We start from the raw sequence: 26,197 nt of genomic DNA, 5'->3' as shown, positions 1-26,197 counted from the left end.
CTTACTTCACAACATTTACATAAATAATCCAATGTAAAACAGTCTTTAAGAAACATCCTTGAATGTGTCTCAAAGGCATACAGGTTTTTTTGGTTGGTTTTTTTTTGGGGGGGTTGGGGAGAGAGGGATGCATAGTTTTTAAAATATGTATCCTAAGTGCAACATCCAAGTTAGGGAAATGATGACTTCTAAAGTTTAAGAATGTGTAGTTATTTTTTTTAAACATACAGGTTTTTGGTCGCAGCAGTGATGATGCTGACTCTTCAAGGAAGCCACAGGAAGTCAGCCTGTCTGTGAAGGCACTCAGACGTTCGTTGGCTTCCAGATGGCTGCATTGAATCCAGTCAACACTGAGATTCCAGAAATGACACAATTCTGCATATTTAGAAGTTCCTTCATAGCTTATGGAACATTGGTCCCACAGTAGCTGTAATATCTGCATAAGGAGCACTCTGGCTCAGTTCAATAGCCTGCTGTTTTTTTAGGACAAGAAAGCCATAAAATTTGGCAGCTGCTTGTTTTCGGTTACAATTTCTGCAGAGTTTCATCAGACTAAAGGATTCCATTCCCATCTTGCTGTATTCCTGGGAAAATAAAAAATTAGGAAAGAAGAACAAGACCATCAGAAACAAAGCAGGCACTAGATGCATGAAGAACAACATATTGACATTTTCCATAAGCGATTATGAAATCTTTAATTGGAGAAATGCACTGTTCAAACTTATAAAAATAACATGGATCACTGAACACAAGCTTGATCCTTTGAGAAAATGAATGCAAAAGAGCTCTAAAGTTTTATGCAAACATATCATGTGTTACACAAATGTTGGAATCTCTTGTTGGGAAGTATTGAGAGTTTAGATCTGCATGGAGAAAAAAAGTGCACAGGACTTTGGGAGGCTTCAAACACAACAAAAATGACCAGCCTATCAGGGGCTTGGTGGTGACTATAAACAACTCCAGTGACAGACAAAGTCTATTTCTGTATTTGAGTGGTAGGAGAATACAACTGTATCAACATCTACCAGTTTATTTGTACAAGTGAACAGATGCTGAGTTGACCATATGCCCCCTGTATGCCTTCTAGAAATAATTGAGGTATGTCAAAGATGAGGATCATTCCTTTCATAGAGACTAGGATTTGAAATAAAATTCTTACAGAAGCAGAGTTATTTCAAGTTAGAAATAGTGTGATAAACACTGACCAGTATCTCCTTGGACAGTTTGACATATTTTATGTTTCTACCAGACCATAACATTGAACAAATTAATACTAAATACTTTATTGTACTTTATCTCAAACAAAGGTTCAAAACTTTTATGTACTTTATCTTTGGTCAGCAATCTCTCAGAGATGGTGTAGCCAAGCCTCTTTTTATTCCCTTCCTTGAAACAAGCTGTGGATTGGCCTGGAAGACTGCAGAGAGGGCTTTTTCCAGCAGTTCTTTTGAAGAACATTAAGGGGACAAGCATGTAAAATTGAACCTATGCTCTCATTTTTGTCTCATTCAGAAACCCCTCTAAAATGAAGGTAAAGTAATAAAAAGTAGGGCCTGACACTTCAGACTAAGCCTTGGCCTACAGTACCGGCATCCCATATGGGCAGCAGTTCCATTCCTAACTGCTCCATTCCTGATCCAGCTCCTTATTGGTGACCCGGCAAGCAGTAAAGCCTGGCCCAGGTGGTTGGGCCCCTGCACCATGTGAGAGACCTGGAGAAAGCTCCAGGCTGCTGGCTTTGGCCCCGGCCCAGCTATAGGATGCTGTGCCATTTAAGGAGTAAAACAGTGAGTGAAAGATCTTTCCTTTCTCTGTCTCTTTCTCTGAAATTCTCCCTTTCAAATAAAAATAAATAAATGCTTAAAGCAATTTTTTCCCCTGTATCTGGGGTCAGGGGAGAAACAAAGGGAGAAGCCCCACACAGCCTCCCACCCATCCCAGGTTCCTGATGTGAGGCATGCTCCAAAGGTCCTGCTCAAACATAAAACGATTTTTAAAAAAGAAAATACTTTAAAAAAAAAGAGAGAGCAAAAGAAGGAGATAAAGAAAGTAAACGTGATTGAAATACTGGAGTTGCAAAAGTTGAAACCTAAGGTCCAGCAGGGAGGAAGGGTAAGGGAAAACCAAGAATTTGGGATACAAATCCTTGGAAAAGCCTGGATTGGAGAGATCAGTCTGACCGCTTGAGAGAATCCAGAGCCTCTGTCTACTCCACCACCACATTCACAAGTAGGAGGCAAGAAGGAGATAGCACCCACCAAGACTCTACACAGGCACACGGGGACGGAGAGCACCCACCGACGCTCTGCGCAGGCACACGGGGACGGAGAGCACCCACCGAGGCTCTGCGCAGGCACACGGGGAAGGAGAGCACCCACCATGGTATGCACAGGCACACAGCCACTGTGGAAGATGAGCAGTGTTCTGCCACAAACAGCCATTAGTAAAGTTCTATACAGTCAACAGTGAGACAGATAGCCTCTCCCCCGCCTCCTTTTGGTTTCTGAGCCAATGTCCCCATGCTTGGATGGCCAGGGCAGTAGTTTTAAAGGTGCATCTGAGAAGAGGGACCAATTGAAGGCTAAAAACCTTTGGTAATGACATCTAGAAAAGGATGGGGGGTGGGGAGGGCACACCACCTGGTGACTAGAAGTATATGCAAACCCCATCCATGCACAAATAATCCTTTTTTTTAAGATTTATTTAATCTTATTGTAAAGTCAGATATATAGAGAAGAGGAGAGACAGAAGAAGATCTTCTGTCGGTTGATTCACTCCCCAAATGGCCACAATGGCTGGAGCCAAGCCAATCCGAAGACAGGAGCGCAGAGCCTCTTTTGGGTCTCCCACGCGGGTGCAGAGTCCTAAGGCTTTGGGCCGTCCTTGACTGCTTTCCCAGGCCACAAGCAGGGAGCTGGATGGGAAGCAGAACCGCAGGGATCAGACCTGGCACAATCTCCAAGAACAATTTGTTGGAGTTACAACAAGAGAATAATGAGCTCCAGGAGGGTTACCATCAAGAGAAAAACTAAACTGGTGGATCAATGGGCATATTTACCACAACAATGAGCTCTTGTTATATTGTCAGAGTTTGGGAAAATAGTATTTTCACTCGGAGTTACCATCAAATATTCATCTTAAGTGTTACAATTATAACATTGTGAACTCTGAATACCACCCTAAAAGTAAACTGGGGTGTGGAATGTAGCTAAATTTACATCCTCTATCAAAAGAAGCCACTAGATAAAAAAACTAAAATATCAAGAATGAGTAGTAAAACATATTAGTTAGAAGCATGAATAAAAACACTGAAAGACACAGCTTAATTCAGATGCTTCTGATGATCAAGACTTATGGCCTAGGAAAAGATCAAGCTATCCTACAGCACAGTAGCATCTAAATTGTTAAGTCACAAACATGTATGATTTTTACATCTATAAATTTTAAAATACCCAAGGTATTACTGAAACTGTTAGAAACTTTGCTGCATATTTAAATTTAGTTGTAGCATGCTAAAACAAATAAAAACAGACCACAGAAGTCAATGGACATAAATATTGGCTAGAAATTGATTTGAATATGCATATACCAGACCTAAAATCCTGTATTTAACTCTGGGTGTATCATTCAAAATCATCTCATTTGAGTGGAATTTGGCCTCAACAAAAAAAATAAGAAAAATAGTCTTGTTTTCATAAATACTTAGATACTTGAAGTCAATATTTTAATCATTTATTTATTTTAATCAGCAAACCCTACCACCTTACCCGTAAAGTATTTAACATCTGAAGCATTCTTCGATTCCATCTCTCTATGTCAATACTTTGTTCATTCCCCGATGAGTCCTGTTGGTGATAAAATATTTAAGTAAAATTTACTGAATGTTTACTATTTGCTAAGCACAGTCTTAGTTGTTACAAGAAATATGACTACAACACTTGGTTCTGCCAAATAAAGAGCTTTTAATCTAATAATGGTCTGATAAATTAACATAGCCTAACCTTTGTAGAGTTACACCTACATTGCCAGGTAGTTTCTGAGAAAAGTATAAGATTCTGCAGGTTTTGTTTGTTTGTTTTTAATTGGTAATATGTCGCAGGGTAATATGTGTCCTTAGGACTTTGGAAATTAAATTTGGCCAAGAACTCCTTGCAATTAGGACAACCTTTGTTCTGACCAGTTTGAACTCAGTCAATAGGAGTAAATACAAAGATATAGAGAAACTGCCTTATTAATACTTCGTCTGAACTTACCTGGTGATATAGAAGCTTCATAGTTTGTGTACAATTGTGTTAGATATCTTTTGGATTTCAAGGATACCTTGAAAAGGGACCTGTCATATTATCTACATAGATTCATCCTCTTGTCTTTAATTACTTTTCAGAAACACCTCTATATTTTGAAAGTGTAAAGCTGAAATTCCTTTGCAAGAACTCACTCTAACTCCCCAGTACTTAATACCTTATTAGCTGAGAACAGAAACTGGGCATGAAAAAGGTGTTGATGAATCTGATAAGGGAGCAGGTTTACAAAGGACTGGGGAGAGGGGAGTGACGCAAGCCTGACCTACTTTATCATTTTTTCTAGGCTAACTCTTCCTATGCAGCCCAACAGCATCTCTGATACCCTATAATGTGCTGACTCTTTTGGCCAGCATGGATAGCTCTGCAAGTCAACACATTTCCTAATTCTAGAAGATTCGACATGGTATCTGAAAGCATGTGAGGCTAAGGGATGCTAACTCAGTACAGAAACTGCTAGATTCTCAATTCCACCAGATGTACCTGATTCCTGATCTTGCCTATGTAGCATCCTTTTTTTAAGTTTATAAGGAATTGATTTGAAAATCTGTTTACCTTCTGCTGAAGAATTTTTCAAATCCCTCCAGTAACAATTCATGTTTATCCACTTCTGGTCTGTCTTTGGATAAATAAGTTCACCCTCTTAAGTAATGTTTGTTTTATCATTAATCATACAAATGCTATTTTTGAAATGTAAAAGCTCTTTGTTAAAGATCCATGAGACCCCAGTTTCACCAATACCACACAACTAAACCAGAAAAAAAAAAAAAAAGCTTAAGAAATGGTCTGTGTGTTTTGCTAAATAAAGCCTGTCCACTTGATCTATCTGGAAATTGTACAAGTGAATCCATTGTGTAGAAATCCCAGTGGATTATTAAAACAGCTGAACTTTGCTGTGTTGTTTGCTTGACCACATATGGAAGCAAAGAGAATGGTAAAAATGAATCAATTGGGGCCCGGCGGCGTGGCCTAGCGGCTGAGGTCCTCGCCTTGAAGGCCCCGGGATCCCATGTGGGCGCTGGTTCTAGTCCCGGCAGCTCCACTTCCCATCCAACTCCCTGCTTGTGGCCTGGGAAAGCGCTTGGGGACGGCCCGATGCATTGGGACCCTGCACCCGTGTGGGAGACCTGGAGGGGGTTCCTGGTCCCGGCATCGGATCGGCGCGTACCGGCCCGTTGTGGCTCACTTGGGGAGTGAAACATCGGACGGAAGATCTTCCTCTCTGTCTCTCCTCCTCTCTGTATATCTGGCTTTCCAATAAACAATAAAATCTTTAAAAAAAAAAAAAATGAATCAATTGGCCTCTGTCTCAGCTGCTTGGATGTTTCCAGGTTAAAAAGTTCAGGTTCTTTATTGACTCTGAGATTATCCAGAAAATTCAGCTTGTTTCTATGAATGAAAAAATAATAATAGTCTTGGAGCCCATTACAAAAATAATTCATTCAGGGCCCCAGCATGGTAGCCTAGCGGCTAAAGTCCTTGCCTTGCACACGCCAGGATCCCATATGATCACTGGTTCTAATCCCGGTGGCCCTGTTTCCCATTCAGCTCCCTGCTTGTGGCCTGGGAAAGCAGTTGAGGATGGCCCAAAGCCTTGGGACCCTGCACCTGCATGGGAGACCAATAAGAAGCTCCTGGCTTCAGATTGGCTCAGCTCCAGTGGCCATTATAGCCTCTTGGGGAATGAATCAGCAGATAGGAGATTTTCCTCTCTGTTTCTCCTCCTCTCTGTATATCTGAATTTCCAGTAAAAATACATCTTTTAAAAAAACACAATTATTCATTCAAAAACAAGTTAGCACCATCAGCAGGCATTAAGAATGCTTTGATATTAGTTACTGAAAAAGTTTTACTAAAAATTTTTACAATTCTAAAGTGCTTTCTGAACTGTGGGTCAAGTTCCAGAGAAATAAGGTGGTAACATAGAGGGGGTCAGGTGAGTAAGATTTTATGTATGACTTTTCTGTCAACATATGGACCAATGAGTAGATTACTGGTTTCCAAATGGCTTGTATACATAAAGGCATTGGGCCATTTAGTTAAGGAAAACAAAAATGCCCACACTGTTTTTGTAAATGAAATAAAATTTGAAATATCCTAGACCTAAACTTTTGATTCTCTAGATATAAGAGTAAATTAAAACAGCAGTTTTCAACATTTTAAAACTGTCAATACCTTTGATGAACATAAAACTCAACATTGTCTTTTAGAATTTTATAAAGTTCTTAAAAATAAAAAAGTTATAAAGTTTCAAAAGAAATACAAAAAAGGAGTGATTCTGAACGCTTTATTAAACATAATTGCTGTGATCGTGAATTAAGTTATAAATTTAAGAAGTCACATGAAATCGCTAAACACCAATTTTTAGGTATATAAGAGCTTATTTAGGAACAAAATTTTAAAGAACATTCCCAAGACTAGACATATACTTACCAATTCAGCTGAACAATTTTCAATTTCCTCTGCCATGAAACCATTCATCAAAGATGATTCCTCAGCAGTTGATGAAATCATTTCAACAACATCCTGCAAAAGCAAGTCAGAAGGAAGATAGACAATTTTACTAGTGGTTATCATAATCCAATTTTGCTAAATGCTTTAATCACATGAAAGTTCTATTCTCAAACAACTTAAAACCAGTTAAAATACTACCACATTCTTTAGGTTTTATTTTGGAAACATCCCAATAGGCAATCCTAACTTGAATATTCCCGTTTTTCGTTTGCCTCCCACAAGCAAAGAACTTGCACGCCTGTCCCTCCTTTCTTGCTTTTCTCCTTCCTGTCTCCCTCTCCACGGCAGGCCTCACATCTACAGTCTCCACCAGTGTTCTGCTGAGACTGCTTTCCTCCGAGGTGTTTTATCTAGCTCCTGTGTTCTACTTCTTCTCAGGCCAGGGGCAGGTGGCAGAGGGAAGAGCTCTGCAATAGGCAAGCAGAGGGAGTGAGAACGAGGGAAGGGATATTAATATCGCTACCAGAACCATGCAGCATTGCTGCCACCACTGCTGGAGTTTTCACCAACAAAAGGGAATAAAAAAAAACTGTGTCCTTTAGAAGGGAGGACATAAAAGGAAAGAGAAAGTCAGAATACTCCATTCCCCATGATTTCCTTCCCTTTTCATTACTCTAAAAGCCACTGGGCCTTTTTTTCTTCAATCCTTCCCCATACTTAATCCCCCAGCTATATCTCCTACCTGAAGAGATTGTTTTAACATAGTTTTCTTCATTTCTGTTTTTAAAAAATTTTAGAGAATATAGAGCTACATCTTATTATTTAACATACATTATTTATGAAACCTTATGTTTTTATTTTTTAATTCTACAAATTGTCTTTTAAAGTTTTGTAATGATTATAAAATGATTATTCAGAATCAATACTTTCTGTTTTTTCAAACCTCCTACTTGAGTATATTTCACATTCGTTCATTTTATTTGGAAGCAAAATAAGAATAGATTTGAAGGATAAAGCATAGCATATGGTAAAGGAATAAAGATTCAAAAGAACAGTTACATCTGTTTCTACGTCAAGTACATGAGAAAAATATATTTTGTTAGAGTGTCTACAAATAACTCCGTTGTAGTTCCCTTCCAAATAACAATAAACTAGGCAAGTTAGCCTAATCATAATTTTTAGTAGGTACACTCTAATAAATGATTAAACCCAAGTAAGGAAGAGAGTAATACTTTCAAGTACACTTCCTAGCATACTATCAAATATTTAATAAAACACATTTAATGAGGTTGTTTTTCTTTTCAAGGTCATTCAGTTTCAGTGTAGGTTAGCTTTAAATTCCCAGAGTGATTTTCCAAATACAGTGACAATGCTATACACTAGAAAAGCACTGGCTCATGTTTATGGTATGATTATATTTACATTTGTATAAACAATAATGTGACATCAGAAAAAGTATTTTAAAGCACATTGTTTCCAACTACATTTTTCAAATAGTTACATTGTTTAAGTAAACATGTCTTCACAGAAAGAGTTTTTAAAAATTATTTTGATCATAGGTCCTTGGATAGTCTCAGATTCGAGGCCAAAGTAACTGGTGGACCTTAAAAGATATTCAAGTTAGGAAAGGTAAATTCATGATCAAGACAAAACAGAAATCTATTGGCTAAAAGATTCCATGTCATGTTCAAGATGGAGCCTACTAGGTTTCTCAGCATATAACCAGGCTCAGGTAAAGTTTTAATTGTTTATTTAATGTAACATGTAAACTATAGTAGTCATATAAATACTGTCCTACCTAATATATTATGAAAAAGCACTGATCCTACTTTATGATCTACTAGTACAAACTTCTAGAGACTACTATTCTATAGAATAACACAATGTTTCACCCTACAATGCTCTGCTTACTAAAAAAAATTATAGAACATAAAATGAAATGTGAACTATAAATGCAAAAATATATATCAGCATTTGTATTCCTACACTAAATGTGTCAAAATATTTCAATGATTTTCTGTTGATAACTTACCTCAGAGCTCATATTTTTACTGATATGTTCATGAAAGCTACTCTTAGATCCATTAATCACATGCTTTCCAGTTCGGAACTGAATTAACTCTAGTTGGGAATCTGGGTCTTCCATCCTGGAGGTTTCTGAATTATCAAAGGAGTAAAGAATATTTCATCAAGATACCTTTCAAAATGAAACTGTGATATGATTGGTAAAAAACGGGGTGTCTGACAACTTGGAACCCAGCAGCTCCAAGCCTTATATACTTACCTTCTTTTTCTCCTGTCTCTCACCTCCATTTCCCACCCTCTGCCAACTGGCTCCTGCTCCACACATGCACATTCACCCTCAACCCATTTTATGTTACTCTTCAACAGATTTTAATGTCTTCAGGAACAGTGAATGAGGGCCCACTAACTATGTAAGTCAATGTTATAATTACTTTATGATTTTACAGCAATAATCAATGATTATTAATACTTTATGTACCCTCTGAGTGGATGGAGATATTCACCATCACAGGTTAATTTTATTTGCTAAATGATTTTTCATGTTAGTTGGTTTAAAAAATTATCCAGATAGATACAAAGATTTTTCTTTTGGGGGGAATTTATGGGTACTGCCTTTGGAGACAGAGGAGGTAGGAACAAGAATGATTCACACGGTATATATACTACATTTAAAAAATAAAGTATTTAGGGCAAAAGCAGAGACATTCAGTACTAAAGCAATAATCTCTTTCCAGTTCAAATACTATTTTAGAGAAACCATTTATATTTGGATAGGAATGGGAAAGCTGTCCTGTCAAGAGCCATCTGGATATCTGTAACATCATTCGTGGCCCATACAAAATCATCAACTTAAAAATTATCCCGGGACCCAGAGGCATGGCCTAGCAGCCAAAGTCCTAGCCTTGAAAGCCCCGGGATCCCATATGGGCGCCGGTTCTAATCCTGGATGCTCCACTTCCCATCCAGCTCCCTGCTTGTGGCCTGGGAAAGCAGTCGAGGACGGCCCAATGCATTGGGACACTGCACCCGCATGGGAGACCCAGAGGAGGTTCCAGTTTCTTGGCTACGGATCGGCGCTCATCGGCCCACTTGGGGAGTGAATCATCGGACGGAGGATCTTCCTCTCTGTCTCTCCTACTCTCTGTATATCTGACTTTGTAATAAAAATAAATCTTAAAAAAAAAATTATCCCGGGCCCGGTAGTGAGGTCGTGGCGAAAGTCCTCGCCTTGAATGTGCCGGATCCCATATGGTCACTGGTTCTAATCCCGGCAGCTCTACTTCCCATCCAGCTCCCTGCTTGTGGCCTGGGAAAGCAGTCGAGGATGGCTCAAAGCCTTGGGACCTGAGTGGGAGGGCGGGAAGGAAGTTCCTGGCTCCTGGCTCCGGATCGGCACAGCACTGGCCCTTTGCTCTCACTTGGGGAGTGAATCATCAGACGGAAGATCTTCCTCTTTATCTCTTCTCCTCTCTGTATATCTGACTTTGTAATAAAGATAAAACAAAATCTTTTTTAAAAAATTATCCCATGATGGATCTGCTGAATTTTGAGTGCTGTGTGTGATTGCCTTGGCAGGGCTAGACCAGATAATTCCATGGGCCTTATACAGCTCACAGGGGATGGATGTTCCCCACCCCTGGAAAGAAGTAAATCCCATCTTCATTTTGAAATGTAAAATAATTTTTCCCCCACAACTTTCCCCTCAACATCAAGGAATTAGGAGGTCTCACCTACTATGTCTGGGTTTTCCACTTCCTCCCTTACTGATACTTTCTGCATCAGTTTTCTTCCAAGTTTAGAGCCAGAGGACAGAAAGCACTTTGTGAACAACTGAAAAAATACACACATTTTATCTCTTGGTTTCTATAAAGCAATTCAATAGAAAGCACATATGCTAAAAGGTAGAAACCATAATCCATATATTCATACCTAATAAACTAATTCAAAAATTAGGTAATGCTTTTTCACAAGTTTAATTTCTATGATACATATGTGTGTAAATATGCATTTATTTAGTTATAACCAAACACTACGTCCCTGTAAAAGGATGGAAACTGTTACCATTTTCAGTTCAGCGTGAATTAAATCCTGGGCGGCAGTTGACAGAAGTGTGTCCACTCTTCCCTTCTTCTTCCACATCATTAATCTTTGGGTAGGAGGTGCAAGTTCCAAAACCATGAGTGTGTCCACAAAGGAAGTAAGTTGTTTATGCATATTTTTGCTGCTGATCTCCTTGACAGGATCTATTAGCAGTCTCCTCTTTTTACCTTTTCTTTTCTCAGCAATGTCTAAATGTAAGACATAGGCATCAACGTGATTGGCTTTACAGCTTTATGAAGCAATAGTCTAGGTGCTGCACGCGCATCCAAGAAATGTCTACCACATTAAACCTACAGAGTTGCATCAGCAAGGAAATCCTTTTCTCTTGGCCTTACCTTTTTTATTCTACAGCTAGAGTACCTGAGCAGACAACAGCTATTCCGTTTTATCAGTGTTATTCAAAAGTGCTTAGGGGGTGCTTTGTTGACCCGTTACGTGGGCAAATAAGAAAATGTGGGGCAGAGTCTCTGTCCTGAGAAAAAGTCAACCAATAACCTTCTAAAACATTTTTATTTGTTCAATGTATTTTCCGTTCCTGAAAGCTAGGTCCATAGGTCCAAAAGGAAAAATTCTTTAGGAAATTTTAGCAGGTAGAAAACAGAAGTCCAGCTTTTCTTTAGTAAAGCTGCAAAGGTGGAGGGCAGAATTTAAATTTTCCAGAATAGGTAAAGATCTGAGATCAGATGAGCCAGAAGGAACAGGGACTTGCTTGCTGATGGGCATCAGAAACTCCTAGGGAGGTGACAGGATCCCAGAGAGGCTGGCTAAGTGATGATTACAGAGGCTGCTTGGGCTTAAATACCACAAACTGCTGGGTTCCTTTGCACTTTCCATATCTCTCTGGAAACTTTGGTACCACATAGCTTAGGATGGACAGGGGAGCTATGCAGACTGAATTCTGTCAATCTATAGCATAGAGGCTCAGAGCTGATTCTATGAAGAAAAAAAATTGAAATATTTCATACCTTGCATGCTTGAGTTTTATAAATTGAAATTTGCATCAATTATACTACTTAAAATCATGTAAAGGATCAAATTACTTTTGAAACTCATGGTTTATTCCTAAAAACATGCTTGAAGTTCAGTGTCAGAAGCATGTCTCTTAAGATCCTTTTTATTCTGCCTTCTATTTTACTGATTAGACTAAACTTTTTTTATAAAGCAGAAACGGTTATATTTTTCATTCCTGCACCCATCATTGAATAATGTCTTAATAACTTATCTTAAAAATATTTATTTACTTTAAATGGAAAGACAGGTTTACAGAGAGGAGGAGTGACAGAGAGAGAAAGATCTTCCATCTGCTGGTTCACTTCCCAAATAGCCGCAATGATTGGAGCTGAGCCAATCCAAAGCCAGGAGCCAGGAGCTATTTCTAGGTCTCCTACATCGGTTACAGGATCTCAAGGCTTTGGGCCATCTTTCACTGCTTTCTCAGACCATAGGCAGGGAGCTCGATGGGAGGCAGAGGAGTGGGACACTAACTTGTACCTGTAGAGGATGCCAGTTGTTAGCACATGGAAGATTAGCCAATTGAACCACCCCACTTGCCCTCCTTATAAGAACCAAAAACTTTTTAAAATGAACTCAGTTTTATTTTTTTCCACTTCTAACATTAGATATATGGTTTGAATAGTACTGAATTTGATGAGCAAATCATCTCAAAAGTTATTCACACTATTCTCTGATTGTAAAATGATTTCATATAGATTATAGTGTTTCATAGATTATTCAGATATCTTCAAGCAAGTTAGCAGCGTATTAAAAATAAAATAAAACCATGAATGCCTCTGACCTGAAAAATCAATTGGGTCAAGGATAAATCTTTCTTCTTCACTTGATAACAATGTTGATTCATTCTTTTTTTCATTTTCAGGTAGGTGTACATGCTCTGGATCATCTGGTTTTATTAATCAAGATCACCGTGAAAATAATTATTTAAAAAAATTATGCGTATGTTATAAACTAGGCATTACATGAGAAGCAAAGTAAAAGATAAATTAATGAATGATTTACATGACATCAAATTCTTCTAATCATATTCAGCAGAGATAAAAAGATTCAGACTACATGATCTGGAATCCATAATATTTAGGTCTATCAAGTATTATCTCCCTTTTGCACATGCAACATCTAAGGCTGGGCTATAGTCACAGTGGAAGTAAAAATGAATAACAGCAACTGCAATAAGCGACTGACATAAGCATTTTATATTCTGGTAAATTACTCATAAAAACACAACTAAATTTTTACTGCCTAATTCTCTTAGTTTTAATTTCTATTACTGGGTAATAAAGCAAATAGAACATTTAAAAGTTGTCAAGAATAAAAAATGAAGCTAATTATACTTTTAACTAAGAAAAATCAAGCTAAAGACTTCAAATCATATGAAGTAGTGTCATATCAGTTTTAAGTAGGGAAGGTACCTTCCCACATTTCGAATTGCTCAAACTGTACATAGATTGTGAAATCATGCTATTTTTTTTTACCCTGTAGCATATATTTTAATGACCTAAAAGCAATGTTTAGGCAGGTATTTAAGTGTGCTCTCATACTAAATCCACTCCTAGTTAAATACCCCTCATGATTTCTCTCAGAACCCTATTTTCTATTATGTAGTGTAGAGATCCAGATTAAAAAAGGTGCAGGGATAATGTTCCTTATTATCTTTCACCATATTATACTGCTATTTAAACTCAGAAGTTCTGGTGCTTAATTTGAATATCATTATCTGTTCAATTTGTACACAAAGGAAGATTTCAGCATACCCATTACAATATCAGGAGGCTCTGGAGGCAGGGTAATTTCTCTGCTCAAATGCCTGTCTTCTAACAGGATATTGTCATCATCTTGCAACAGATTGTCTTGAAAAACACAATGAACAGGTTTGTCAAACAGATATGATTCTATCATTTGTTCACTCACCATTTATTAACATCATACAAACCACTGGGAAGGGAGGACAGACTTCTAATGTGAGTCAGATCATTTTTCATTAAAGTCTGATATAAATAGTCAATATAAATAGATGTAGTCAATAAACAATATGTAACACACATAAACAATATTTAACACACATAAATTTGGATTTTCCAAATTTATATAAATATAAATATATAATAAAGCCACAATGTAAATAGAAAATGATAATATAAATCCTGGAAAACTTTGGGATTATTATCCCACAACTATGCTAAATAAGATAGTGTTTTCTCCTATAGTGTCCAGTATATTTTGTGAGGAAATACATAAACTTCATTTTTTCTCCTCCAAGAATTAGGAATTTATAAAAATAGAAGCAGCAGGCAGTATATCCCAAACTCTAGGGAAAATGTATTTAAATGGCTGGCTATGTACTTACGAAAATACACCATAGACTTGGAAAACTTATATAAAAAGTTGTTGACCTCTTTGACACAGGAAATTTTAACATGATGTAAGAAACTTACTGATTTTTTATATTAGTGATTTGATTATCTTAAATATTTTATTTCTGTGTGACATCATACCAATCATCTCTCCTGCATCTCCTTCATCTCCAAATGCGTCTCTACTGTCATAGAACAGAGATTTTTCTCCGATGAGACTTCCTGAACTATGTTCAGCTACAGGACCACTGCAATTCAGTAACATGTTGTCATCAAAGAGGCTATGTCTTCTGAGAATTTCAGGTTCGTCCCCTAAAAAAATGCACATCATTAACTCTGTCAGTCATGGGAACACAGAATTTTAGAGTTTCAAGGAAATTCAGGTATCATGTACTACAGTATTCCCTCATTTTAAAATGTTTAAGATTTATTTATTTTTATTGGAATGTCAAATTCACAGAGAGAAGGAGAGACAGAGAGAAAGCTCTTCCATTTGCTGGTTCATTCCCCAAGTGGCTGCAGCAGTTGAAGCCAGGAGCCTGGAGCTTCCTTCAGGTGTCCCACACACACGCAGGGTCCCAAGGCTTTGGCCCATACTCTACTGCTTTCCCAGGCTACAAGCAGGGAGCTGGTGGTGCCCATATGGGATCCTGATGCATGCAAGGTGAGGATCCAGCCACTAAGCCATCAGAAAGGGAGAGAAAATTTTCATTTCTTTTTTTTAAGCTGTATTAATTTTTTTTATTTGAAAGGCAGACTTATAGAGAGAAAGAGAGACGATGATCTTCTGTCTATTGGTTCACTCCCAAGAGCTGATCCAAAGCCAGGAGCTTCTACCAGGTCTCCCACACAGGAACAGGGTCCCATGACTTCAGGCCATCCTCTACCACTCACCGAAGCCACAAGCAGGGAGCTAGATGGGAAGTGGAACAGCTAGGATATGAACCAGCACCCCTATGGGATCCTGGTCCATGCAAGGTGAGGATTTAGCCACTGAGCTATTGCGCCCTGCCTAGAGAGGTTTTCCATTCACTGGTTTATTTCCCCAAATTGCTACAGTGGCTGGAGCTGAGCTGATTCGACCTTTGCTGCTTTTCCAGGTTAAAAATAGGAAGATGGATTGGAAGTGTAGTACCAAGACACAAACCAGTAACCATGTGGGATGCCAGCACCACAGGCTGAAGATTAGCTTGTTATGCCACCAGAAAAAGTGAGAAAAAGGGGGGAGGGAGGGAGGGAGGGAGGGAGGGAGAGAGAGAGAGAGAGAGAGAGAGAGAGAGAGAGAGAGAGAGAGAGAGAGAAAGAGAGAAAGGAAAGAAGGAAAGAGAGTGAAACCTTTCACAGATTGTACAGAAAGTTGAAATCAGGAGTGAAGCCAGGACTCAAACTCAGGGACTCTGATAGGGGATGTGGGAATCTGAAACCCTATTTTAGCTGCTATCCTAGACAATTGCCCTGGCAATAATATTCTGGTTCCTGTTCATATTATATCTGATATTGATGCCCCCAAGCATATCAGGATCTTTTACTTATCTATAATAGAATAAAATTTTTATTATACAACTTTTGGTGGGTCTTTTTCTTTCTTTTAAAAAATCTATTCTTCCTTTTCTTCCTGTTTTGATTTACTGATAAGCCACTTGGAAGCTCATTTTCATTTGGAAACATTCTGATATGGCATGAGGGCATCCCAGGCAACATTGTAACTGTATACCAATGCACACTCCCATATTTTAACACTTAGAAAATAAATTTGTTTTGTAATCAATGTGTACCTTTAGGGTGGTAGTGTTTTCTCCCCTTCACCCTCAAGTTTACTTAAAATCTGTTATTTCATAATTGCATGGTATCATGCAAACAATATTTAAATACATTTTATGAACAAACATGCACAATTCTGCATGTATATTGTGTATTTTATATATTATACATTAACTATAGCAATTATATACATGTCTCCCTCCCAGTCTGAAGTTACTTGGCAGCACAAACTGCTTCTTTGCTGCTACCTGCGTTTATGATTATATCTGATACATAACAGGTATTCAACTTAGAACTATATACTGACTGGGCTGCTGCTTCCACTGGTGAGCATGAGAGCTGGGACTGCAGGTGGGCTGGTCTTGGGGCAGGCCAGCTGAGCTATGCCTTGGCATCCACTGGCAAATGTTGGAACTGGGTGGGAGTCGTATCAGGCTGGAGCATAGCACCCCCTAGTGGGCTGCAGCTCCTACTGGTGAATGTGAGAGCTACGGCTGGGGGTGGGCCAGGTTGGTCAATGCAGCATCACCTAGCAGCATATGTGTGGGCCAGGTCTGGGGGTGGGTCAGGCTGAGCTAAACTGCAGCACCCATGGGTATGCACAAGAGTCAGATGAGATGCGACACACACTGGTCTAGGCTGCAGCGCATTCTGGCAAATGCAAAACTGGGGCTAGGGGCAGACCTGGCAGGGGTTATTGCGGTCAATCCAAGTTGGTCGTGGTACCTGCTGGTATGTGTGAACACCAGGCCTGTGGCAGGCTGGGCTGGGCTAGGCCACAGCATCCATCAGTTCGTGCGAGAGATAGAGCTAGCGGTGGAACTGACCAAGCAGCTGTATCTACTGGTATGTTCATTGGCTGACAGAGGTAATGGACTGAACCTGACCTTGCACTGGCTGATGCACACAAGGATCAAGTCTGAGATCACCAACAGGCAATGTTTCTTGGGGGACTCCCCAACGAGACCACTGTACTCAAACCCTGGCTACAGGAAAATCACACCTTGGAGTACACATATTGCGACTGGGCCTCTTCAGTTGCTGATGCTGTGCAGTAGACAGCATATCCAGATGCACACAGGGTATATGACAGCCAGCTTATCTTGGCCATCAAAGGATGCAGAATGCCTCATCAGAGGATGGAAAGGTTGAACCACTCTCCAGGCCAAGCTTTGCAACATGTTTCTGGGCCTGGAATGCACTAAGGTGAACCTGATCTGCCAATAGCCCTACCTTGGAAAAATTTTCTCATTCCTGGTGCAATGAAGCCAATGATGTCTTAGAACTATTAAGATCACTCAAGTAACACCCTTGGGAAACTCTTCCCCACATTGGGTCTCTAAGGCATCATCAAAGGACCATCCCCTATCTTTGGGTGCCAATGTGGTTTGATAGCAGGGAGTGGCCCCTTCCCCTTCCTCCACTGGGGACATAGGAGAAAAAAAAATCAAAACATTTGTCCCACCCACCTTCCTCCATACCTTGACCCTCCCCATCCTAACTGGAGACCCACATAGGCTTATATCCTTCTCAACCATGTAAAAAATATTAAATTAAAAAAATCTTTTCCTCCATAAATATGCATTTTTAAATTTTTTAAATTTTTGATGATGTTTACATAATTGATTAAGATGGGAAGGGTCAAGGATCAGGAGAAAGTGGGTGAGACCATTATTAAATTTCCTTTCTTTTCTTCTTATATCTGGGGGAACGGGAGCAATAATGAGAGAAGTCGCACCCAGCCTCCCAACTGCCTCAGTATCCAGGGATGGGGATGGCCACCCAATGTCAACCCAGGGTCCCCGATGCTCTGAGGGGTCTGCTCAAGTGGTTTTGTTAATTCTGAAGTGCTGTATTTTAAAAATGATGTATGTAAAAAAAGAATTATATACTAAGAAGGAAAGCATAGCCTAGCAATGAGTTTTAGTATTGACATCTACTAGAAAAAGGCAAGAAAACATTGATTGGTGGCTAATGTATACATTAAAATATTGACCATATAGATAATCCTACTGGCATTACTTCAATATAGAATTAATTAATTATATTTGTATATAATTTATTATATTTGTATTTTGATTATAACTTTGATTTCTCAAATATTCTTACCAAAGCTCTCAGCTTGGAAAAGTAGACTATTGTCATAATCTTCCCTAAGTGTAATTTCTTCTGGTTTACTCTGGTTCTGAGTAAATTGTTCTGAAACATCAATAGTACTGTGGAGAAGCATAAGAAATGTAAGATTAAGGAAAATATGTAAACAGAACACAATGATTTTGAAGTATAACAAAAAATGAAAAACAGATTTTATTATAAAAAGAATTTTCTCAATAGTATTACTTATTAACACTAGTCTGAGATAAACACACGTTGCCAAATGCTTCTTAGTCCTTACTGCACTATCCAACATATTTGAAACAGATGTTCATTCCTGATATGGACTGAATGTTTCTGTCCTACCAAAGTTCACAGTTGAAATCTAACCATCAAGGTGAAGATGTTAGAAGGCAGGGGCTCTGGGAGGTGACTAAGTCATGAAGGCAGAGCTCTATGAGTTGATTAGCGCCTGCATGTAAGAAGCCCAGCCAGAAAGCTGCTTTGCCCCTCTTCTCCTTCTTTTAAAAAGTTTTCTGTGTTTACTTGAAAGTTGCAGTTAAACAGAGAGGGGAATAGATAAGAAGAGGGAGAGAGATTATCTATCAGCTGGTCCACTCCCCCAATGACTGCAATGACTGTGGCTGAGGCAAGACAAAGCCAGGAGCCAAGAGCTTTGTCCAGGTCTTCCATGTGAGTATCAGGGGCCCAAGTATTTGGGCCATCCTCCACTGACTGTCCCAAGCCATTAGCTCTAATCTAGTTACTTTATTCTCCGCCCCATATCATATAGTCATTCTTCACTTCTTTCCCTTAGAGCCATATCTTGTTTGTTGATGAATCCTGTTGGCTCTGACTTGCAGAAAAATCCATAATTTGACTATTACCACCTTGATAAACTGAATACTAAGAACTGATTAAAGATACTATCACAGATACTATAACATTCTCTGCTGCTCTTCCCAGAGCTGGATTGAAAGTGCAGCGGCCAGAACAGGAACCGATTACCATATGGGACGCCAGTGCCATAGGGCGGAGGACCAGTCTGCAGTGCCACTGCACCAGCCCCATTGCAATAATCTTATCTTAGGATCTCTGCTTCCTTCCTTTCCTCCTTATAGTAAATAGGCCCAGGAAGCATGTTGAAATCAAGTCAGATTTTCCCACTCCTTCATTTAGATTCTCTTGTACTTCCTGTTTGAGTAATATAAAAATCCTATTGTAGCCTACAATACTCTACATCTATACCTTAGCTGCCTCTCCTTTCTCATCTCCTACAGTTCAGCTGATAATTTTCACCACCGCATTCTCACTAGCCTTTGACTACTTCTTGAAAATGTCCAAGGTGCTCTACCTCAGAGTCTTACATTTGCTGTACCTGTAACGTTCTTCCTCCACATTACTGAATATTTTCTGCCTGGACCTCCTTCAGGTTTCTGTTCTCATTCAATCAGAAAAGGCTTCCTTCCCATCCTATTATTTATTCACTTTATTTTTTATTTCTCTTCCTAATTCTGATCATCACCTGGAATACTATACTTGCTCATCTGTTTATCATGTTTGTACCTAAACTAAAATATAAGATTCATGAGGCCAGATCTGTGCTTCATTCACTGCCCTCTCTTCAATGCCAGGCACATAAAAGGAATCCAATGAATATTTACTGAATAAATAGATGGATACAGTGTCCATACTGCAAACCATATATTCAGCAGATGTAATGACATTTTTTGTTGCGCTATGGGATTGTCAACTGTATGTGTACTCATTAGTTATTAACTTCATTTAATTTGCCTTTATGAATTCTGAATAGGAAAGCAACACAACATCAAGAAAATCAAACTGAAGGAAAAGAAAATAATTTACTTCATATTATAGGTATCAAAGTCATGAAATTCTTCTGGCAATGTGATAGTATTGTAAGCTGCTTCAAAATTCTCTTTTGGAAGATCAACAAGTCCTGAAAAGAGTTTTTAAAAATAACATTCAGTAAGCAGTAACTCTATATAACATATTAATGAACTCCCAACCAAATATTTTCTCTCACAGAACTTCTGCTTAGTCTCCTTAACTGATTTTCCTGTATCTATTCCTGCTCTTCTGCCGCTTGTTTTCTATAAAGCAGCCAGACATATTTTAAAAAAGCAAATAGATCAGATGATGCCCACGCTTAAAATGCTTCAACAACTTCTCCAGTGCATTTAAATAGCACAAATCAACAACCCAAATTTCTAAGCAGAGCCTCTCCAATCCTACAAATGATCAGGTACCCTCATTCTCCCCATTATTTATTATACTTCAAACATATTTAGCCATTTTGTTCCCTAAAAATGTCAAGCAATTTTCTCCTTCAAGACCTTGTTCTGGTAGTCCCATCTGTCTAGAGTATTATTCCCTGGTGTCTAACAAAATGTTTTGCACAAAGTAGATCAAGAAATATTTGTCAAATACAAGTGTTATAATAGACAAACAACTGAACCCTATTTGAAAGGGTAAAATTCCACCTAGAGATTCTGTAAGATTTTAAATGAAGATGTTTTTTTAAGACACCTGTGAATCCCAATTCAACAAATGTTGATTAGGGAGTAGTGTGCGTGGGACACTGAGACAGGTACCGTAAGAGTTAGAAAATGAAGCTTCTGTCTCCAAGGAGCCTAAAGAGAAGTAACAAAGGGAAGACCTATGCCTAAATTACTCATAATACTAGGTGGGAGAGATAATGAATAGCTTGAAAGTGGAACAGATGTTATGTAAATCAAATTTACAATGGATTATATTTATGACACATATAAATCTCCAGCATTTTTAAATGTCAAGGGAGTTTTGATACTATTTTATAAATAGCATGTTGCTTAAACTCTTGAGAACTATGAAAATGATAACTATAGTTTTTACTCACTATTTCTAATTTCTCTTATAAAGACAAAAACATACAACAAAATAGTTGACCCATTAAAATGAAGTAACATTTCTTATACAAATGTGATGATGTTAAGTATACTTTTTTTCATAAACAAATGGGAACATCATAAGCTTTGGAACACATAAGCTTTTCTGGCAAACACAGGAAAAGAGGAAGGAACATAATATGATTTATCTTTAACCATGAAAACAACATTCAGTCAAAATGAAGTTTATATTCATTCTTCTCACCTGAATATTAGAGCACTGCCAATTAAAAGATCTCACCCAAATTACAAATACAAACAGGAACCAAATAAAATGAGACAAATCAACATTGCATATATACCTGGGCGAAATGTCATCTTCATTTTAAGAAATGCTTCACTGCAATCTGCCAAAAGATACTTGGCCTTCCTATTATAGATCCGAACAACTCCCAAAAGAAGATGTCCTGAAGTTCGAAGTGCAATTTTCACCTTTCAATAATTTTTAAAATATCAGAATAATAAAAATTGGGTTCATGATGTTCTTTTAAAATTATTAAAATTATAAACATTTATTTTCTTTAAAAAGTAGGTATTTTCTATTCTTATTTAATCACTCAGCTTTTGCCTCATCTTGAAAAATGATTAACTTATTCAATGGAGATAATCTGGCATTGAAGTAAAGAGTGCTATTGTTGGTATTATGGGAAGAATAGACTCAGACAGACTTGGGTCCAAGTCTGAAGCTGAGTCACACCTTCCAGAATCTTGGTTAATAAAAACGGCTGTAATTTATTATTTGTTTATTTTGTGCCAAGCATTGTTCTAAGAGCTTTTAGTGTATTAAAATAATCTGACAGCTACCTCTGTTTACAAAAGAAAAAATAGACTCAGATACATTATGTACTACACTAGGAATAAAGTTAAAAAAAATGAAAAAGCAAGGGTTAAACATCAATTTGACTGACTAAAAAAATTGTGCTAACTACCGCACTTTGCTGAGGTTAAAAGAAGCCAATTTCATAGGGTTGTAATGAAGATTAAACTAAACTAAAAGGGGCAGATGTTTGGCACAGTTTAGATGCCTGTCATTTAGGATTTTACACCCATATTCAAGTGCCTAGGTTCAATCTTGGCTCTATTCCCTATTTCACTTGTTCCTAACACACACACTGAGAGACAGCCAAGTGATGGTTCAAGAACCTGGGTCCCTGCCACAAAAGTAGGAGATGAGAACTGAGTTCTAGATTCCTGGCTTTGGCAGAGTTTAGCCTGTAGACATCTGGGGAGTGAACTAGAGGATGGGAAATTTCTCTCTCTACTTTCCAGGTAAATAGATAAATAAGTTTTTAAAGCATTAAAAAAAATGACTAAAAAGTCCACTCTCGATGGGAGGAGGGGAATGCCAGACTACACAAAATTATACGATAAATTTCAAAAATAAAAATTAAAAAAAGTCCACTCTAGTGCCTAACACAAACTAGCCTTTTAATAATATAACCTATCAAAATTGAAAAATTTTAAAAGATTTATTTATTTTTATTGGAAAGGCAGAACTACAGTGAGAAGGAGAAACAGAAAGCCAGGAGCTTCTTCTGGGTCTCCCACGTCGGTGCAGAATTGTAAAGGTTTTGGACCATCCTCCACTGCTTCCCCAGGCCACAAGCAGGGAGCTAGATGGGAAGTGGAACAGCCGGGAAACAAACTGTTACTCAAATGGGATCCCAGTGCTTGAAGGCAGAGAATTAGCCAATTGAGCCACTGTATCAGGCCTCAAAAGTTGAAATATTTTAACACAAACTATCCTAATGGCTGTTTTACAGTGAACATAGTACTTTACTTATAATGTGTTTTCATATATTCATTTTGACTTATCATTAATCCTTTTTTCACCTTCCCCTTTCAGTCATTCATTATATTCTATGCAATATTTATTAGGTATCTACTACGTATTTTAAATTTTGTTAAGCAATAGGAAAGGATTACAAATTATGCCTTTATCCTTCAGGGTTCAATCTATTCATGATAAATATCTGAAAAAGTTAATTACCAACAGAAACCAATACATAAACCTTCTTATAGTCAGACAAGTGTTATACAGAAAGAGACCATTTGAGAAGTAAAACTTCCTTGGGGGCGGGGGGTGGCATGTAGTGTAGTGGGTTAGTGCAACTACAATGCTGACATTCTAGATGCCATGCATTCACATGGGCATTCCTGATGAATTTCTTGGCTTCTGGGTTTGGCCTGTCCCAGCCCTGGCCGTTGTGGCCATTTGTGGGTGAACCAGTAAATGGAAAATCTCTCTCTCTTTCCTTCTCTCTCTACAACTCTGTCTTTCAAATAAATAAAACAAATCTTTTTTAAAAACTTCCTTGGAAACATATTTTCATGTCACAAATACATTATAATTCCTTTCTTCTCCAGAAGTCATTGCAAATACAAACTATCATCTTAATCAATAGCCTACCTTAGGTGAAATAATTTTTTCAATGGTTATCTCCAGGTTACATTCAAATACTTGGGCCTTTGTGAGTTTTCTCTCCCAGTGAGCTGCAAGCCATATTTTGGCCAATGGCCCTCGCTTATTCATAAGCACGTGGGTGTAGAACATGCTGCCTGTAGGCCCTAGCTGTATTTAACTAGAGAGAATATGAAAAGATGTTTAGAATTTTATCACAAAAATAATTCAGTGACATTTTACAATAAGTAAGACACTTTCAGTAATTCTATAAAATAACACTCAAATTATCTTCATATGTATCATTCAGTTCAAATTATTTTCTGGTGAAGAAGAGAAGATTATTTAGAATGTAAAATCATAAACTAGTGATAGAACTCTGGCAGACTGTAAACCAAACCTGACTTAAGTACATCCTGCTCAATGATATCTTCTTAGAGTTTACTTATTTTGTCCTACAAAGGCTTGGAGTGATTTTCTTATTAATATGGTCAAATAAAGGAAGAAGGCTGAAAAGATGGGATACGGAAATAAAAAGAAGCAATACAGAGAAGTGAACAAAAAACAAAACTAAGAGCAGATTATACAAGCCAAGTTTGTTTGTTTTGTATTTATTTGAAAGACACAGTGACAGAGAACTGGGGTGGAGAGGGAAAGAGAGACAATCCTTTCTACCCCAAATTAATTGCCCAAATGCCTGTAACTGGGCCAGGAAAAGCTGAGAGCTGGGAAATCAACCCAGGTTTCCCACACGGGTGGCTGAGACCCAAGTATTTGAGCCATCATCCGCTGCCTCCCAGGCTCTGCATTAGCAGGAAGCTAGAATCCAGGTGCATAGAAGTAGTATGTGAGTTCTCAAATGTCCGCCCCTTTGAAGTTAAAATAATAGAACCCAGTAGGGCAATAAGGTGGGCAAAACGGACACAAGAACCAGCAGGATGTGTCAGTCGATGGACTGTGTCAGCCAGTGGACCTTGGAAGGTCCACAGCATTTCAGAACTATTTTTCAAAGCCACCTGGACAGAACCCTTGGAGCATGCTTCACATCAGGGACCTTGGGATGGCGTCGGGTGGTGGCTCCCTGTCCCTTGGTGCTGGGACGGTTGGGAGCTGGGGCTGGGTGTGGCTTCTCCCCATCTGTCCCCTTCCCCTAAATACAGGAAGGAGGAACGGAAAATGTGGAAATGATGGTCTCAGTCACTTTCCCCTGATCCTGAACCCTTCCCAACCTAGTCAGCTATGTAATCATCATAAAAAAAAAACAAAAACAAACAAACAAACAAAAAAAACCAGAGCCAGAGCCAGCAGGAAAAAAATCAGAATACAGTGAGGAAATAAGAAACCATAGATGTTTTGAAGTAAAATTGTTACAAAATCTTCACTTAAGACACAGACCAAAAATTAATGCACATTTCTACAAATTGTTCCACCCTTGTTAATACTTTAAGGCTTTTTTGTTGTTGTTGTTGTTTCAAAGCAAGATTTATTTGAAGAAAGTAGGAAAGCAGCTCCCGTCCTAGTGACGCGAGGGAGCTTCAAGAGAGGAGATGCCAGACCTCCTGCCATAGTGGCAGGTGGACGGAGGGAAAAACTAAGGCCCTATTTTAAAAGCCGGAAACGAGAAGGAATACTCGATCCCTTTGGTTGGCCGTTAGAGAAAAATCAAATCATTCATTTTAAGTAATTAATCATAACCTGCCAAAACAGAAACTCCTGACTATTCCTACCTAAAGGTTTGAAAAACTAAGAAAACTGAGCCGAAACGATTCTGTGAGCCACAGAATCAGAATCGCAAGTAAATTCAGATTTGTGTCCATCTGTACCGCAAGATTCCAGCCCTAAAGGCTGCGACATCTCCCTCAGCCACCGTGTTCTAAGGAGGTCGACGGCGACAGCCCTAGCTGCGTTTTCTTCCTTTGTGGTTCACGTGTTTTGTTATTTTGGAATAAATTCCCATTTATCTTTCTCAAAATTTCTCCCAGGACTGTCAAATATTCTTCACTAAGGGGCGTTTAAAGACCCCTGGCGGTCGCGTCCGCTACCTCAGACACGTAGACCTCCTCCCCCCACCCGCCCCGCCCCGTCCCGAGCTGGGGACGTTTCCGGATTAAATTTACTCGGTGAAGTAAAGCTGTGGGGGCGTGAACCGGACCAGAGGCCAGCAGCTAGGGGCGCGCGGGGAAAGCCGTGTCGGAACAGGTGAGGGCCGGCGACCGGCGGCAGACCCCGGGTAGGCGCCTGGGGACAGACGAGGAAGCGGGGCGGCGGGGGGGGGGGGGGGGGGAAGGCACTGCCAGGACTGCAAGGACAGGGTGGCTTCAAACTGAGGCGAGAGGATCTCCGCTGCGAGCACAAGGCGGGTCGCGCTTCCAATCCCCTGAAGGGGAGCGGGCGGCGACGTTTTTTCCCTAAGGATGCGGCGTCGTGGGCTGAGGGGCGGCCGAGAAGCCGAGCAGGTAGCGTGTGTGGGGAAGTGGGTGGCCGCGGCCTCTATCACTGAGTCCACTCGTCTTCAGGATGCGCCCTACTTTCAGTGCCTGGGCCTGAGACGAGGCCCGCCGGAGCAGAGTCTCAGAGAAGCAGCCGGTCCTCACTGTGGGTCCTCAACGCGGGTCTGAGGCAAATAGTTCCACGCGCAGCTGGTCTCCAGCCGAGAGCGAGATGCGCTCAGGGGGCGTGGCGAGACTTGCCGGGAGCAGGGGCAGTAGGTGAGAGGTGGGCGGGCATGTGGCTGGACTGGGCGGG

The 26,197-nt window shown here is 39.3% G+C and overlaps 1 protein-coding gene across 2 annotated transcripts; it reads right to left on the bottom strand.

Moving 5' to 3' along the window:
* Window positions 1–94: 94 nt before the first annotated feature.
* On the bottom strand, window positions 95–26,087 carry RAD21L1 (RAD21 cohesin complex component like 1). 2 transcript variants are annotated; one of them, XM_004585692.2, is made up of 14 exons: window positions 25,981–26,087; window positions 23,462–23,633; window positions 21,354–21,483; window positions 19,970–20,063; window positions 18,119–18,225; window positions 14,390–14,560; window positions 13,649–13,744; window positions 12,676–12,780; window positions 10,842–11,068; window positions 10,511–10,610; window positions 8,788–8,912; window positions 6,735–6,827; window positions 3,768–3,845; window positions 95–584 (listed from the first exon to the last, which is right to left on the bottom strand). In XM_004585692.2, exons 2-14 carry the CDS (start codon window positions 23,603–23,605, stop codon window positions 396–398), a joined length of 1,659 nt encoding a protein of 552 aa, XP_004585749.2. In that variant the 5' UTR covers window positions 23,606–23,633; window positions 25,981–26,087; the 3' UTR covers window positions 95–395. The 2 variants fall into 2 exon arrangements, with proteins under 2 accessions (XP_004585749.2, XP_058535412.1); XM_058679429.1 differs by lacking the exons at window positions 19,970–20,063; window positions 21,354–21,483; window positions 25,981–26,087 and having other exon boundaries at window positions 23,462–23,585.
* Window positions 26,088–26,197: the final 110 nt, after the last annotated feature.

The sequence above is a fragment of the Ochotona princeps genome, chromosome 22 (genome assembly GCF_030435755.1).
Source record: "Ochotona princeps isolate mOchPri1 chromosome 22, mOchPri1.hap1, whole genome shotgun sequence".
Classification (NCBI taxonomy): Eukaryota; Metazoa; Chordata; class Mammalia; order Lagomorpha; family Ochotonidae; genus Ochotona; species Ochotona princeps.
Note: the sequence above shows the minus strand (reverse complement) of the source record. Positions and strands in the feature narration are given on the sequence as shown.

Excerpts from the sequence above, each read along its gene's own strand:
- RAD21L1 (XM_004585692.2), bottom strand. The coding sequence starts at position 23,605 with ATGTTCTACACCCACGTGCTTATGAATAAGCGAGGGCCATTGGCCAAA. Across the intron at positions 12,781-13,648 it reads GCCTCCTGATATTGTAATGG|ATGATCCAGAGCATGTACAC; the intron begins GTATGCTGAAAT and ends TAATAAAACCAG. Across the intron at positions 3,846-6,734 it reads AAAATTGTTCAGCTGAATTG|GACTCATCGGGGAATGAACA; the intron begins GTAAGTATATGT and ends TATCACCAACAG.